The following is a 16,126-nucleotide window of genomic DNA, read 5'->3' as shown; positions in this document are numbered from 1 at the left end:
TACATGTGTGTATATATATATATATGCACATATATATATATACACACATGTATATATATATATATATATATATATATATATATATATATATATATATACTGTATGTATAGATGTAGTATACACTCAGTATTTTATTCACACTAACATACTGAATGCAGGAATATTTTTCAGTGTATTTTAATCTTTTACATAGTAAAAATACTAATACCACACAACACAAGTACTCTTTTTAAAATATTCAAAAATAAATATGTATTCACTACTTTAACTGCATTATGTATACAGAATAGAGAGTTCTGTATCAAGTACAAGTCTAAAGACAAAAAGTACTTTTGATCCTTTAAGTACATTTAACTTATAGTACTTTTGTATTTTTACTGCAGAAATATGTAATTTATTTGTATTTTTACTGATAACAAAGTATTTTTTTTTTACCAGGTCCTTTTATTTTGAAGTGAAGCTGATGACACAGGTGCATTATGGGATGTCACGAGTGTGTAGTTTTCATAATAAGAGCACGACTGTGAGTTTTAAGATATTCAGTGTTTATTATGTTTGTAACGCAGCGCTCTGATTGGACGAGCAGAGTGGTGACGCCCCCTTCAGGACACAGAGTTTATTCTACATGAGATCTACTGTACACACTCTCACACACACACACACACACACACACACACACACACACACACACACACCTGGATACCTCTACACCTGTGAGGACACCTGTCCTCCTGGTCCTCACAAAGATAGACAAACACATACACACATACACACACACACACACACACACACACACTCATACACACACACACACACACACAGACACACACAGAAACTTCTTTGGCAGGAAGCAGCTTCTTCTTCTGCTGAACAAACTACGACACGCACAAGCTGAACGGGACAGTGACGTCATCAAGAGGCAAAGCACACACACACACACACACACACACACACACACACGTATCAAGGTGAGCAGCGCCACCTGCTGTCAGAGGCAGCTACCTGCACTGAACAGCAACACGGGGATTGTGGGTAATGAAGTTGAGGTAACATGATTTAAAACTGAAACATATTGAACTCTTTATCTTTACTCACTTCTTTAAGTTATACACTTTATTTCTTTAATATTTCATATAGTGGCATCAAACTAATAAAAGTAAAACTCAAAGTTTAAACTGTTCAACTAATTCACTTTTTACTTCCTGCACACGATAAACCCCACGCTCCTCGCAAGCCCTGAACGCCCCACGCTAATTTGAGCGAGATCATCATTTTTCTTTATTTAAGGCGGTATTTCAAAGTTTCACACTAACGTTTAATTGTAAAGGCGCTTGTTTTGCTTCCATCGTTAATCGATGAACTCTGCAGCGTTCAATGTCTCCAGTAAAACACACATCTCTTCATCTCGACCTTCAAACTGAAGATTAGAACTAAATTAAGGCTTTCAAGAGATGAAGAACATTTAAAACACAACGTTGAAAACAGGCCTAAATTATTCAGCTCATTAAAGTTTTCATTTCACACGTTTACTCGTAAATCTAAAATCTGGCGTGAACTGAATTTGCACTAAAATGTAATAGTTACGGTACTTTAAAATAAAGACTACTTTATGAAACATATTCTGAGGGGATAATTATTAGATATATGAATGAACTGTAATATATTTAGATGAGGGTGTTAAATTAATTGATTCATGTTTTTTTTTCTAATTAATTCTATTTTTAAGGCATTTTTCTAAAGAATTAAGGCAACATTTTAAATTCAGTTTAATCATAATAATCTAATTTCTTAAGGCGTTTAATGCTGAATGCTGATGTCACTAATTAACACTCAACAGGTTGTATTTAAAGAACATTAATTCACCTTTTAATAACAATGTCATTAAGGTCATTTTAATGATTATTTATTTGATTTTCTACAAGGTTTAAGAACTTTTTAAGGGCAGAAAAAGACTTAAAATGTTCCAAAAACATGAAAACTATTTGTTCATTTAAACCTTAAAATGTTTCAATAAAGAATGAAGAAACATTCAACGACACTTTTCAGACTATTTGGTCCATTTTAAGATATTTTCCTCATTAAAAACTTCATGAAGCGCAAAATATAAGCCATTAAAACCTTTTAATAATTGAATTAATTGATTAATTATCTATTTTGCGTTAAACCAGAAATAAAATGATGCCTTAAAAAGCTCCTGAATCGATCAGTGAACCAGACGACAGCTTCTGTACACTCGGCCGTGACGATGATGCAACAGTTCAACCTTTGTATGAGGTCATCACAGTGATGTCATCAGAGAGTTTTACACACACACACACACACACACACACACACACACACACACACACACACACACACACACAAACCAAAGCCCATTAATAATAATAATAATAATAACAACGGTGATAAAGCAGAAATCAGCAACATCGTCCCATGTGGCTTCTTCGTCAACATCATCATCTTCATCATCATCATCATCAGTCCTTCAGGTCTCTGAAGTCCACCTGAGTCCGTTTAGATTCCAGACAGGAAGTCCGTCTGATCTTCTCTAGATTTATATTAAAGGAATGAAGGTGAAGATTACAGCTCGTCATCGTCACAAACACCTGATAAACTCTTCTAATTAAGACACTAACCAGCCGGCTAATTAACAATCTGACTCGTCAACAAACCGACCTGTTAAATACCAGACTGAGCTCATTAGCCCCACCCCTCTGACCCCGCCCCCTGGTCCTCTTGGGTCGGTCTACCAGACCTCGCAGCGCCGCCCGGTGTTCATGGGCATCCCCGCGGGACAGTTGAAGTGCCGGCTGAAGTCCGGAGAGTTGGCCAGCGTGCCGATGACCCGGTAGCGGGGGGGGCTGTGGGGGTCGGTAACCAGACCCTCGTGAGCGCTCTCCGGGGTTCGGACCGAACACCACACCTGAAAACACAAAATACAAGACAACTTTGTTTTCACGCTTCATTTCCCTTCATGACATGTGACAGGTTAGCGGTTTCCTGATTGGGTGGGGGGGGGGGGGGGGGGGGGTATTTTTGCGCAAACCAATCAGCCGTTGTTAGCAGCAGTTAGCTTTAGTTTGGGTTATTTGCACAATAATGAAGATACAAAAACAAACAATAGGAAAAATAAAACTTGCTTCTTAGCTTGCTTCATTGATCCATAGTACGCTAGGTCGCTAGCTTTAGTTTGTAACATATGGGCTAGCTAGCTAGTAAGCTAGTTTAGTAATAGCATATGTAAGCATGTAATTTAAATGTGTACATTACTATAATATAATAAATAATAATACGTTTATCAACGAGTATTTCTGTTGGCTACTAGCGAAGGTAGCAATCTTTAAATCACCTAGATGACTATTGACGCACATCTCTAACGAGAACTTCATCAGTCTGTCTGGTGCAGAAATCGTACACTGCTCTTTAGCATGCTAAGCTAACAATAAATTTAAGGCATGACTAAATCAACCATCTTGTGGCAGCCGGCACATAAATCACCATGTCATCAGCATATAACGTGAGTCGACATCCGGACGAGCAGAATGTGGGTCGTTAATAGAAACAGAAGGGACACAAGTACAGAACCCTGTGGGACACCAGAATAGAACCCTGTGGGACACCAGGATAGAAACCTGTGGGACACCAGAATAGAACCCTGCGGGACACCAGGATAGAACCCTGTGGGACACCAGGATAGAAACCTGTGGGACACCAGGATAGAACCCTGTGGGAAAACAGTACAGAACCCTATGGGACACCAGGATAGAACAATGTGGGACACCGCTCTGGTGACTGAGGTGCGTTTGTTTGACTCACCTGAGCGAATCCCAAGAAGAAGAGCTGATCGTTGGTCAGGTTGACGGCAGGAAGCCTCTTTTCCTCCCCGTTCCTCTGGACCCATGACCGATAGGCCTGAAGTCAAAAACATTAATTTAGACGTGATTACGTAAATAAACATGACCCGGTGTGGTGTGGTCACATGGTGCGGTCCGGCTCGGTGTGTTTTGGTAGATATGAGTCATGTTTCAGTTGGTTATTCTACGTTCGTACTAACATGGTACGCCGCCTTCAGTCCTCCGTTGTCCGCAATGTTTTCGCCGAGCGTCTGCTTCCCGTTGACGTGTTCTCCGTTGACGGTGTAGTGGTTGTACTGGTCCATCATGCACTCGGTTCTTTGACGAAACGCCTCCACCGACGAGTTCTGCCACCACGGCCTCAGGTTTCCTTCTTTATCGTACTCACGACCTGACGGCAGCAGAGAGGAGACAATGAACAAGAAGACTTCAAGTCTGAGAGGTTCATGTGATGCATTCAGTTCTGACAAACATAAAACAAACATGTCGGCCAAAGTTCATTGTTTAAAGTGAAAGAAGTCAACATCAGTTGATATGCAGATGGAGTTCATCCTGAAGACCAAACTGACAACCAAACAATCTCCTACGAGTTAAAACAACTCTAGAAACCACAAAGACGCATCGAAGGAACCAAGAACGACGTCTCAGTGTAAATAAATTTACTTTCAAACCGGGGTTCCTCTGATATTTCTACCCAAGGCCAAGAAGTTGCTGAAGGTTTCCTACAGCTGTTGTCTCATTATATTCCTCTTTTATTTCTTAAAACTTAAAATTAAATCAACTCATGAACCTCATAGTCACTTTAAAACGTACTAACCACCACTGAGGAAGTCACATTTTAATGTAAATGTAATATAAAGTACCATCTGAAAGTACTCTAACAGTTAACGTCTTTGAACACATGTCTCATGTTTACATCCAAAGTCAGAGGGCAGTGAACACATCATGTGACAGGAAGTAAACTGGACTCAAACTCACCCTGATCATCGAAGGCGTGTGTGAGCTCGTGACCCATCACCACCCCGATCCCACCGAAGTTCAACGCCCTGAAAACACACACAAAATATTATATATGATTATTGTTATTGTATATATTATATATTATATACAAGTATTCATGAGCAGTATATAGGAGTATTATAGACCCAGACGCATGTAGAAACCAGAGACTGACAGCGCCCCCTAAAGGCTGCAGAGCTCATTACAGTCTACAGGTTCATCCTCTGGAGAGCAGGAACATTCATCACTATCCAGTCTGTCTGTTGTTAAAATGTGTTTGTAAAAGAGACAGGGTTCCTCTTCATCAAAGATTTCTATTTCACAGGTGTAGTATGTCCTAACAGACAGACAGACAGACAGACAGACAGGTGGAGGTAAACAGACTTGGGGTGGTCGTGGGCGTAGAAAGGAGCTTGTAGGATCCCAGCAGGGAAGACGATGCCGTTCTTCGTGGGCATGTAGTAGGCGTTAACTGTGGGAGGAGTCATACTCCACCTGAGAGGAGGAGACAAGGAGAGGAGATGAGGAGAGGAGAGTTAATCTGTGGTTCTACCAGTTTCCTCTTCAGATCTTCTCTCATCTTTAACCAAAGCTTCATAAAGCATGTGACTGGTTGTGCTGGTGTGTGTTACTGGTGTTCATCATCATTACTGGTCTTTGTTGGGAGTCTTCCTCAGCTGGTCGGCCATCACTCGGGAGGAGAAGTTGTAGAAGTTCAGCATGTTCTGGAAGAAGCTGTCGTCGGACACGTCGTACTGGAACACAGTGAGACAGTGAGACACTCTGTCCTACCTGTCTACAGGTGAATGAGACACCCTGTCCTACCTGTCTACAGGTGAATGAGACACTCTGTCCTACCTGTCTACAGGTGAATGAGACATGATTGACAGCTGTCACTCACCCCGTCAAACACGTCGTCCAACTCTTTGGGGTCCAGGATGAATTCTGGGAAACCAATCATGTCGTAGATTGCATCTGCCTAATGGAGACAAACAGAGACAATGAGACCAATCAGCATACTTACCTCCACCTGTCTGTCCACTTATCTGTCTACCTATTTGTCCACCTGTCCCTCTACATGTCTGTCTACCTGTCTGTCTACATGTCTGTCTACCTGTCTGTCCCCCTGTCTGTCTTCCTATCTGTCCCCCTGTCTGTCTTCCTATCTGCCCCCCTGTCTGTCTACCTGTCTGTCTACTTACCTGTCCACTTATCTGCCCCCCTGTCTGTCCACCTGTCTCTGTACCTTGTCTTTAGCAGCCTGTCTCGTGTGGTCGTCCATCCAGTTGAGTCGGTCCAGAGCTTCTTTAAACGCTGATCGGATCTCGTTAATCATCTCCTCTGCCTGAAGGAAAGAGAGAAAGGAGGTCAGACCTGCACCTGATCCTGGACCACATGGATTTTTTGATCAGTGTTTCCTCAGGTTTCAGTTCTGTGACTCACAATCTCTTTGCTGTGCTTGTCGAAGGTGGCCTTAACAAAGAGCGCTCCCAGAGCGAAGCCCAGGGTGTCGTCAGTGTTCCCGATACAGGTCTGCCAGCGGGGGGTGCAGGACTGCAACAAACCACAACCAGTGACAGACATTTAGTAAAAGTTACAGGAAGTAGCAGACCAGTAAGCACCAAGTGCAGACAGCTGGAACCAGTTACCCATAGGTACCCACACCGGCCAAAAACCAGCTGAAGACATATCAGTTAGAACCTGGTTCATCTCCCCATTAGTACCAGCAGAGGTGGAACCTTATTGGTTTCCAAAACTAGTTGGAGCCAGTTAAAATCAGAGAGAGATAAATAAAACTAATTACAGATAACAAAACCAGTTTCTAGTGGCCCATTCATTAGCATCTCCAGTAGCATCAGTGGACCTGGAATCCACAACCAGTTAACACCAGCATTAATCCACAAGAACCAATTTGGAACCACTTAGAGTTAACCAGTTAGAGTCAGTACAACTACAGATACAACAGACTGGAACCAGTTAGAGTTAGTTGCACCCCAGTTAGAACCAATAACAGAAGGAACCAGTTTCCCCAGTACAGCAGCACAGGTTTAGCTTCCAAAACCAGGACAGAACCAGCCAAAAAACCCATTACAGCCCAGTGGAAACACTATTTCCTCCAAGTAGAACCCGTTAAAACCAATAAGAAGTATAAATGGATGCAGACAGAGTTAAAGCTCCACCAGTTCCTTCAACAGAACTGGGACTGGGAGAAGGATTACCAACTGTCGTTACTGTATTGTTAGAAGTACATGTACCTGCTGCAGCAAGAAGAAATAACAGGATCAATAATTGTAGTAGTGTCTGTAGTATTTGTAGCAGTAACAGTAATAGAAGTAGAAGTACCTTCTTGGTCCCGTAGAGACTCTCCAGCAGTTTGTCCTGGGCATTCTCAAAGCGTTGATCCAAACTGGCCACACTCTTCTGAACCAGTGTCCACATCATGTAGTTGTTCAGTAGACTAGGAGACAGACAGACAGACAGACAGGTAGACAGACAGATAGGTGAGACACCTGCTGCCGTCCACCGACACACAGCAGCAGGTGATCCCGGTCTCACCTGCGGTCCGTCTTGTTGATGAGGTCAGACACCTGCTGCAGGTACTCTCGGGCGTACAGGACGATGGGTTCGGTGTCGTTGAGCTCCAGAGGAGACAGAGAGTAAGACAGGTAGTCCAACCACTCCACAGACGGAGCCAGCAGCTGGAAAACCACAGAAGAAGAGACACAAAGACCGTTCAAAACGGGGTCAATTCAAATCTGCAGGTGATCAATAAACGTTGTCCGTTGTTAAAGAGGTGAAAACTCGTACAGGTGAACAGTGACCTGGTAATATGGTGTGAGAGGCCGTCGTGTTAGTGTCTCATGATGTTAACATAATTATGTATAAAAACAATTGTGCAACATCAAGTTTATTATGGTATTTATTGCTGTTTATCATATTGTTTATAAATATTGATTGTCTACAGTAATGTTAAACTTGTATTACTAATTAATTAGTAGTTAAGGAGGTAAAATCTTGGGAATAATAAATATGATACGTTTCCATAGATTGTGTTTTGTACTACAGACAACACTGTTCTTTATTTTTTATTGGTGTATGAATATAACAAAACGAATAAAACTGTGGACAGATCTGTCCGTCTGTGTCTCAGTCGTAATCCGGACTGTGGGAGCAAACTGCACCACCCGGGGGGGAGGTACCGAGATGAAAACTAATCCCCCTTCAAACAGGAGACAGTGAGACAGGAGAGAGTGAGACAGGAGACAGGAGACAGTAAGACAGGAGACAGGAAACAGTAAGACAAGAGACAGGAGACAGTAAGACAGGAGATAGGAAACGGTAAGACAAGAGACAGGAGACAGTGAGACAGGAGACGGTAAGACAGGAGACAGGAGACAGTAAGACAGGAAACAGGAGACAGTAAGACAAGAGACAGGAGACAGTAAGACAAGAGACAGGAGACAGTAAGACAGGATACGGTAAGACAAGAAACAGTAAGACATGAGACAGGAGACGGTAAGACAAGAGACAGGAGACAGTGAGACAGGAGACAGTAAGACAAGAGACAGGAGACAGTAAGACAAGAGACAGGAGACAGTAAGACAGGATACGGTAAGACAAGAAACAGTAAGACATGAGACAGGAGACGGTAAGACAAGAGACAGGAGACAGTGAGACAGGAGACGGTAAGACAAGAGACAGTGAGACAGGAAACAGTAAGACAAGAGACAGTAAGACAGGAGACAGTAAGACAAGAGACAGGAGACAGAAAGACAGGAGACAGTAAGACAAGAGACAGGAGACAGTGAGACAGGAGACGGAAAGACAAGACACAGTGAGACAGGAGACAGGAGACGGTAAGACAAGAGACAGGAGACAGCAGTCTGTCCACTGACTGATTAAAGTTTGTTACTGACGTGATTCTGAACAGAAATGTTGTTGAAGTTGAGTTTTAAATACAGTTCCAGCTGTTGAACTGAAGACAGATGTTGAGAGCTGGTTCAGTTACAGATCAACATACATCAGAAACAACATGAGATCAGTTATTAACACAGCATTCTGGGTATCAGACATGATACCCAGAATCCAGTATTTCTTCATTCACTGGATTCATGATGGACTTTAAAAGGTTGACTCAGCGTTTCTTCTTTCTGTGTTTGTGAATCGGACGCTCAATGCTGTGAAAGTAGCCAAGTCATCGTTAGTTAGCTCTGCTGCTGGTAAAGGAGTGGAGGTTTGTTCTGAGAGGTTAAAAATACTGGTTTAGTCAATGGAGTCTGGTGAAGAGGTGAACATACTCTAAATATAACGTACATTAATGATTCATTTCTCCCTGAAGTCTGAAAGACCTGGAGCTGTTATTTAACCTCTCAGAACACATTCATAAGGACTTCAGCATGCAGGTCTAGAGGCACCGCTCCTCTCTAAAGTCAGTGCTGGGTTGAGACTCCGCCTCCAGCTCGCTAGAAGCGAATAAAAACACAGTGATGAGTATTACGTCACATTTCTGCTCATAGATAAACATGACACCTATAGAGGGCGCTATGCTCCACTCTCACCTCACTGACTTCTCTGTTGTTTATGTTTATGTTTATATTTATGTCAACAAACACAAACATAAACAACAAATAAACAATGTGCATTATTCCTTACGACGAAGAGAAAAAAAGCAGCAGAATCTACAGCAACGTTTGTTCCTCTGAGGTCTGCTGAGTGTTCATATGACAGTTATCTAACCTCCTCCTCCTCCCTCCTCTCCTCTCCATCCTCTCCTCTCCTCCCCTCCCCTCCTCTCCTCTCTCCTCCTCCTCTCCTCCTCCTCTCTCCTCTCCTCTCCTCCCCTCCTCCTCTCCTCTTCCCCTCCTCCCCTCCCCTCCTCCCCTCGTCCTCCTCCTCTCCTCCCTACTCTCCTCTCCGCAGCGCCTCAAGAGATGCAGGCACATGGCAACGACTCTTGGCAACGGTTGCCATGGTGACCCCGGGAGCATCTGCAAAAAACCCTGAAGGACACGAGAGCTGCAGCAGAATGAGAGAGAGAGAGAGAGAGAGAGAGAGAGAGAGACACAGTCTGTCTGTCTGTCTGCTCAGATACAGAACAAAGGAAACGAGACAATAAACATGTGAGATCTCATGTCCTCATGTCCTTCTGTCCTCATCTCCTCATCTCCTCATGTCCTTCTGTCCTCATGTCCTTATCTCCTCATGTCCGCATGTCCTCATCCTCCCAAAACACCAAAGAATCACGAGGACAAAGTTATAAATAAATGAAGCGGGAGAAATATAAATATGTGATGCTAACACAACAGAGCTTTGAGCTAAATGCTAGCATCAGCATGCTAACAGCTGAGAGCTCCTTCTCAGCTAAAGGTCCGCCCTCACTTGAGAGCTCCGCCCTCATCTAAAACCCCTCCCTCACCTGTAGCTCAGAGATGGTGACCTTGTGGTAGATCTTCTCCTCGTCCCTCCGCTGGTCCTGAGGGACGGTGATGTTGGCGAGCGCCGTCTCAAAGTCCAGAATCTGCTGCATCTGGACCTGAGTGGACCCCCTCTCCCCCCCCAGCAGGGTCCCCAGCTCCACCATGTAGTCCAGGTACGCCACCAGCACCTGTGGGCGCATCACATAACGTCATCATGAGTGACCTCTGTGGTTCAGAGTACGGACCTCTAAAGTAAACCTGAACTGGGTCCTCACCTTCTCGTTGGCCGTCCTGTTGAGGTAATAGTCTCTGGACGGCAGGAAGAGCCCTGATTGGTCCAACTAAACACAGGAAACCAACAGGTGAGTACACAGAGGTCACCTGTGGACCAATCAGCTGAGAGAACCAAAACCTACAGGTGTTTGTTGTTTATGTCGCTTTACAGAACGTTCTGACCAGCTGGTCCACTCAGTCTGGTTCTGGTTTAGTCTGGTTCTAGTGTAGTCTGGTTCTGGTTTAGTCTGGTTCTAGTGTAGTCTGGTTCTAGTTTAGTGTGGTTCTGGTTCTGGTTTAGTCTGGTTCTGGTTCAGTTTGTTTCTGGTTCAGTCTGGTTCTAGTTTAGGGTGGTTCTGGTTAAGTGTGGTTCAGGTCCAGTCTAGTTCTAGTTTAGCGTGGTTCTGGTTCAGTCTGGTTCTAGGTTAGGTGTGTTCTTGTTGTGATCCAGTCTGGTCCTGGTTTACCTGGATCACGTTGCTGTTGGAGTTCTTAGGATCAGCGTTGACTCCGACACTGAAGAACGGTTGGGCTCTGTAAGGACCAGAGACCGTCTTCAGAACTTCCATGAAGTTCTCCTTCTCCCACGGACCCGTCATGTTCCAGCCTCCGATCTACAGAACCAACAGAGTCCAGATCAGAGGAGTCCAGGTCAGAATCCAGATCCAAGTCAATAATAATAATAATATAAATAAAATAAAATAAATGTTAATAAAAAATAATAAAATTAATAAAAAAGAAAATAAACGAGTTCTCTGTATTTAATCAGGACAATAAATTGATTTCACCAGTTTTAAGCTGAATCTTTCAGATCAGAAGCTTTAAACTGTTTTCATAACAACTCAAAATAAAAATGTGATTTTTTTTTGGTGCAAACAGAAAATATTAAAATGTTTTCATCATCACGTCTTTAATAAAGAATACTCTGGTTTCACTGGTTTGTTTGTTCTGGTTTCTTCTTAAATATAAAACCAGTGAACCTGAAACCTGACGGACTGTTTCATAAATTCACATTTTATCACTTCAGGAAGCTGTAAAAACAGACATTCACACCGGATTTTCAACTTTCCAAATGTTCTTGAACGCATCATGTCTTGAACGACTTCAATCAAAGCTTAGATAAACTCATTAAAAAAACAAAAAACGTCTGAAAGCACAAGATTCTGTAAAATAAATACTAAATTATGAGTCTAAAAATGTAAACGGGGGCTCTTAGAAAAATGTTGGCTAAATAAATTCTATTCTATTCCACTTTCTATAAAAAAAATATCTAGTTTCTGTTTCCATGGAGATGCTTTTATATATCATTCAGTGTGCTTTGTAGCATGCAGGCAGTTTTATTATAATCCTGCTGGCTTAATCAATTTATTCTCATTCTTCCGCCAGAAAGTTTGGCGTGCTTCTCCTCACACAGCGTTACCAACACCTGCGCAAACAATACATCAAAACATGCGGCCTGATCAGGAATAGTGTGCTATGACTTTTCTCAGAGATTCGCCCAGCGGTTTTCCGGAAAAATTGCAAAAATCTGAGCAAGATTTCCCCATTGACTTGAATGGGGTTTCGGTGTGAAGAGAGCTAAAAAAACACTTAACTTTGGACCCATATTGACCAACCATACTTTAACGTAGAAAAATTATTCAAAGTTTAAAACGTAGACAAAATTATAGACTTTATTGAGCCAAATGGACATTTTGGTAGCTAACAGTTTTGATGAAGTCACAGATTAAGGTTCAGCATTTTGGGTCTGTTTCAGATTTTATAATGGGTGTGTAATGCACGGCTCGTTAAGTGCTAGAGTGAGGGAGGGCATAACTGTCAGAGTGGAGTGGAGCAGGAAAATATTCTGTGATTTTACAAACAAAATGCTCCAGGTCCCACAATTTATAGTCTTTATACACTATTTTTGGCACTCAGACTCCTGCTTTAAAGAAGGCAAGAGATTTGTGTAATGTGTAATCAGTCTGCCTCTAACACCAGTGCGTCCTCACCATGGCAACCAGTGACACACACTCTCTCTCTCTCTCTCTCTCTCTCTCTTTGTGTCTGTCTCTGTCTCTCTGTCTCTCTCCATCTCCCTCTCTTTGTGTCTGTCTCTCTCTCTCTCTTTCTCTCTATCTCTCTGTCTCTCTGTCTCTCTCTCCCTCTGTCTCTCTCTATCACACACCAGCCCATCATTTAATAACCTCTGTATATGTGTGTCAAACATTATGATTATGTCTCCTCTCACCCTCTCTTGCCCACCCAGTCCCATCCTTTCAAAATAAAAGCCCCACAGAGTAACTGCATCTTAAGATACAGATGTATATCTCATTTCCAAAGGTATGTCATTTGCCCCAATCACCATGGTAACCAGTGACACACATGTGTTTCTATGAAGCAACATCTGCTCTCAAGTTCAACACCAAGACTCAGTCCACGAGTATCAATCTCTAATCTCTCTCTCAATGACTATCGTGTGTATATACATATATATATATATATATATATATACATATATATATATATGATGGACTGGTGTGTGTATACTGTGTATATTTTAGTAAAAAAATTATTCCATAGAGTTCAATGAGACGAAGCAGAACTCTTCTTCTTCTTCTTCTTTGTCTGATCACGTGATGCTGTTGAACCAGAGCGATACGGTTACTGTGGTGACAAGGTTGAGGAGCGGTTACCTTGGCGATGAGGTCCACCAGAGGCTGAGCCCCGAGCTCCTCGATCCTCTGAGTGTTGAGACACGACAGGTAGTAACTCTGAGTCTTCTTCTCCGCTTCACTGCTGCTGTTAAAGGTCCCGTTCTCTGGAGGGAGAGACAGGTTCATGTTGCTGTGTGGTTGCTGTGTGGTACCCACACCCATGTTCATGTTGCTGTGTGGTACCCACACAGCAACATGTCTCTCTCTACCACCCGTCTGTCTCTCTCTACCACCCGTCTGTCTCTCTATACCACCTGTCTGTCTCTATCTACCACCTGTCTCTCTATACCGCCTGTCTCTCTATACAACCCGTCTGTCTCTCTATACCACCCGTCTGTCTCTCGCTACCACCCGTCTGTCTCTCTCTACCACCCGTCTGTCTCTCTCTACCACCTGTCTGTCTCTCTCTACCACCCGTCTGTTTCTCTATACCACCCGTCTGTCTCTCTATACCACCTGTCTGTCTCTATCTACCACCTGTCTCTCTATACAACCCGTCTGTCTCTCTATACCACCCGTCTGTCTCTCTCTACCACCTGTCTGTCTCTCTCTTTAACCCGCCTGTCTCTACCACCCGTCTGTCTCTACCACCCGTCTGTCTCTCTCTACCACCCGTCTGACTCTCTCTACCACCTGTCTCCCTCTCCACCCATCTGTTTCTCTACCACCCGTCTGTCTCTCTATACCACCTGTCTCCCTCCATACCTGTCTGTCTCCCTCCTCACCCGTCTCCCTCCCGTCTCCCTCTCCACCCGTCTCCCCCCGCCTCTCCCCACCCGTCTCACTCTCTCCCCCGTCTCACCCAGCAGGTGTTTGAGTAGTGCCTGGTTCTGCTCCCAGATGCTGTTGAACGTGGACCACCTGGACCGTCCGTCCGGTAGCGGGTTCTTCCTCATCCAGCCTCCACAGGCGTACTGGTAGAAGTCGCTGCACGGGTCGGCGCTGCGGTCCATCGCCTCCACCATCTGACTCGCCACCGTGACGCACGCCTCCGACAGGCACAGGCCCCGCCCACTGTCTGCACGGCATTATGGGACATTAAAATAAACTAAGAGTGAAGCTGAACTGAAGCTGCAGGAAGTGTTTTAAATGTTAGAAGATACTTTATTATAGTGATATAAGAGAAGGAAACAAGGAGGTAAGGCCGGTAAGGACAAAGGAGGCTGGGAAGGGAGGGGCGAGGTAGGAAAGGATAAGAGAGGAAAGGGGAGGGAGTATATGAGGAGGGAAGAAGGACTTAGGAAAGGATGGGTGTGGGCAGGAAAGGAAAGGGATCGAGAGGCAGAAGAGGAAAGGGCAAGGTAATGGGAAGTAAAGGAAGAAGAAGGAAAGGAAAAGGAAATAAGAGGCAGAGAAGGAGAGTGGGCGTGAGAAAGAGGGGACAAGAAGGACATGATAAAGAAACTAAAAAGAAAGAAGAATGTAGAGAAGGAGAGGAATAAGTAGACCAGCAATGAAAAGAAAAGGCAGTAGATAGGAAAGGTAGGAAGGAAAGGAAAGACAGAGAAAGAAAAGGGAGGCAAAAGGAGAAGACACAACAAATAAGGGTAGGAAAGGAAAGGATAGTGGTGATTAGGGTAGGAAAATATAAGAAAGGAAAGGAGAGGAGAGGTGGGAAAGGAAAGGGAAGAAAGGGAGGGAGATAAAGGAGTTAGAGGAGGAATGAAGGAGGTAGAAAAGGTGAAGTGGGATGTGTTGTTTGTTACCTGAGCTGAATCCTAGACCTAGGACCAGCAGACAGGCCAGCAGGGCCAGCAGGGCAGCCAGCAGCAGGACCGACAGCAGAACCTCCAGCTGAGTCCTCCTCCCTAGGATGTCCACGCCCCCTTTACGGAAACCCCACCTGAGAGAGAGAGACCACAACAAGAGGCTGAGGACCAAAACCAGCTGGATCAGAACCTTCTGCTGGTTGGTTTTGATGAAACCCTAGGAGCACCCTGAGACCTCTGTGGGGGGTATGTTGGTCCTGGTGGAGCCCGATGCCGATGAGGGTTTCACTGAACCTCCTGTTGTTTTGGACTGTGTCCTCCCAACCTGTCTCCCTCCCAACCTGTCTCTCTCCCCACCTTTGGACTGTGTCCTCCTCCTGGATCTCAAGGTGCCCCCCTGAGCCTAAATCCTAGGAGCACCCTGAGACCTCTGTGGGGGGTATGTTGGAAATCCTGGTGGAGCCCGATCCCGATGAGGGTCTCACTGAATCTCCTCCAGCAGCTCTGAGATGAGTTTCTAGCTGGCACTAGTCCAGACCCCTCATGCTAGTTCTTTCTTTGTGGGAGGGGGACCCACACGATGTTGCCTCCTGCTGTGCTTCAGTCTGAGTCCCCCCCAAGGTCTGGCTCTCGGAGAAGGCTCTGTTCCTGTATTTAAATCTCTCTGAGTTCAGGACTTCACCTGGGACCAGTTACTGGGACCAGTTACATGAGGGATTTAAGAAGATTTCCTATTTAAAAGTCTCAAAAACAAAATGTCTCTCTCTTTGTTTTCTGTCTGTGTGTTTGATGCATTCACTGACCTCCACTGTGTCGGGAGATGAGGCCGCCTCAGCTGGAGCGTCCGACACCTCATCCTCCTCCAACGTAGCTCGCTTATAGTTGGACATCTGCAGAGAGACAGACAGAGAGACAGACAGAGAGACAGAGACAGAGAGACAAATGCAGATACATTAGACAACCGTCCGGATAAATCTAATCTGCAGAAGGGAAACAGAACAGAACCTGCTTCATGTGATCATCAATCTCTATAAATATAAAGAGTTTAACGTCAGCCTGTCTGAGCTGAGACAGAGTCCAGATCCTCCATGACCCTGAACAGAGAAGGATTTAGATACTAGATGGACCAGAACCCAGAGATTCTGAGTTTTAATACTCAGGACAGAACAATACTTTTA

At 44.1% G+C, this 16,126-nt stretch overlaps 1 protein-coding gene across 1 annotated transcript; it reads right to left on the bottom strand.

Moving 5' to 3' along the window:
* Positions 1-524: 524 nt before the first annotated feature.
* On the bottom strand, positions 525-15,838 carry ece2b (endothelin converting enzyme 2b). The gene is made up of 18 exons (XM_068704951.1): positions 15,750-15,838; positions 14,946-15,079; positions 14,042-14,257; positions 13,219-13,343; positions 11,011-11,157; positions 10,546-10,611; positions 10,270-10,458; positions 7,410-7,552; positions 7,197-7,311; positions 6,297-6,407; positions 6,100-6,198; positions 5,755-5,832; positions 5,505-5,608; positions 5,238-5,348; positions 4,833-4,900; positions 4,055-4,245; positions 3,817-3,912; positions 525-2,923 (listed from the first exon to the last, which is right to left on the bottom strand). The coding sequence occupies exons 1-18, from the start codon at positions 15,836-15,838 to the stop codon at positions 2,747-2,749; spliced, it is 2,259 nt and encodes a 752-aa protein (XP_068561052.1). The 3' UTR covers positions 525-2,746.
* Between the last annotated feature and the right edge of the window lie 288 nt (positions 15,839-16,126).

The sequence above is a fragment of the Cebidichthys violaceus genome, unplaced genomic scaffold, assembly GCF_023349555.1.
Source record: "Cebidichthys violaceus isolate CVI_PGR_0920_01 unplaced genomic scaffold, fCebVio1.0.p SCAF_1, whole genome shotgun sequence".
Classification (NCBI taxonomy): Eukaryota; Metazoa; Chordata; class Actinopteri; order Perciformes; family Stichaeidae; genus Cebidichthys; species Cebidichthys violaceus.
Note: the sequence above shows the minus strand (reverse complement) of the source record. Positions and strands in the feature narration are given on the sequence as shown.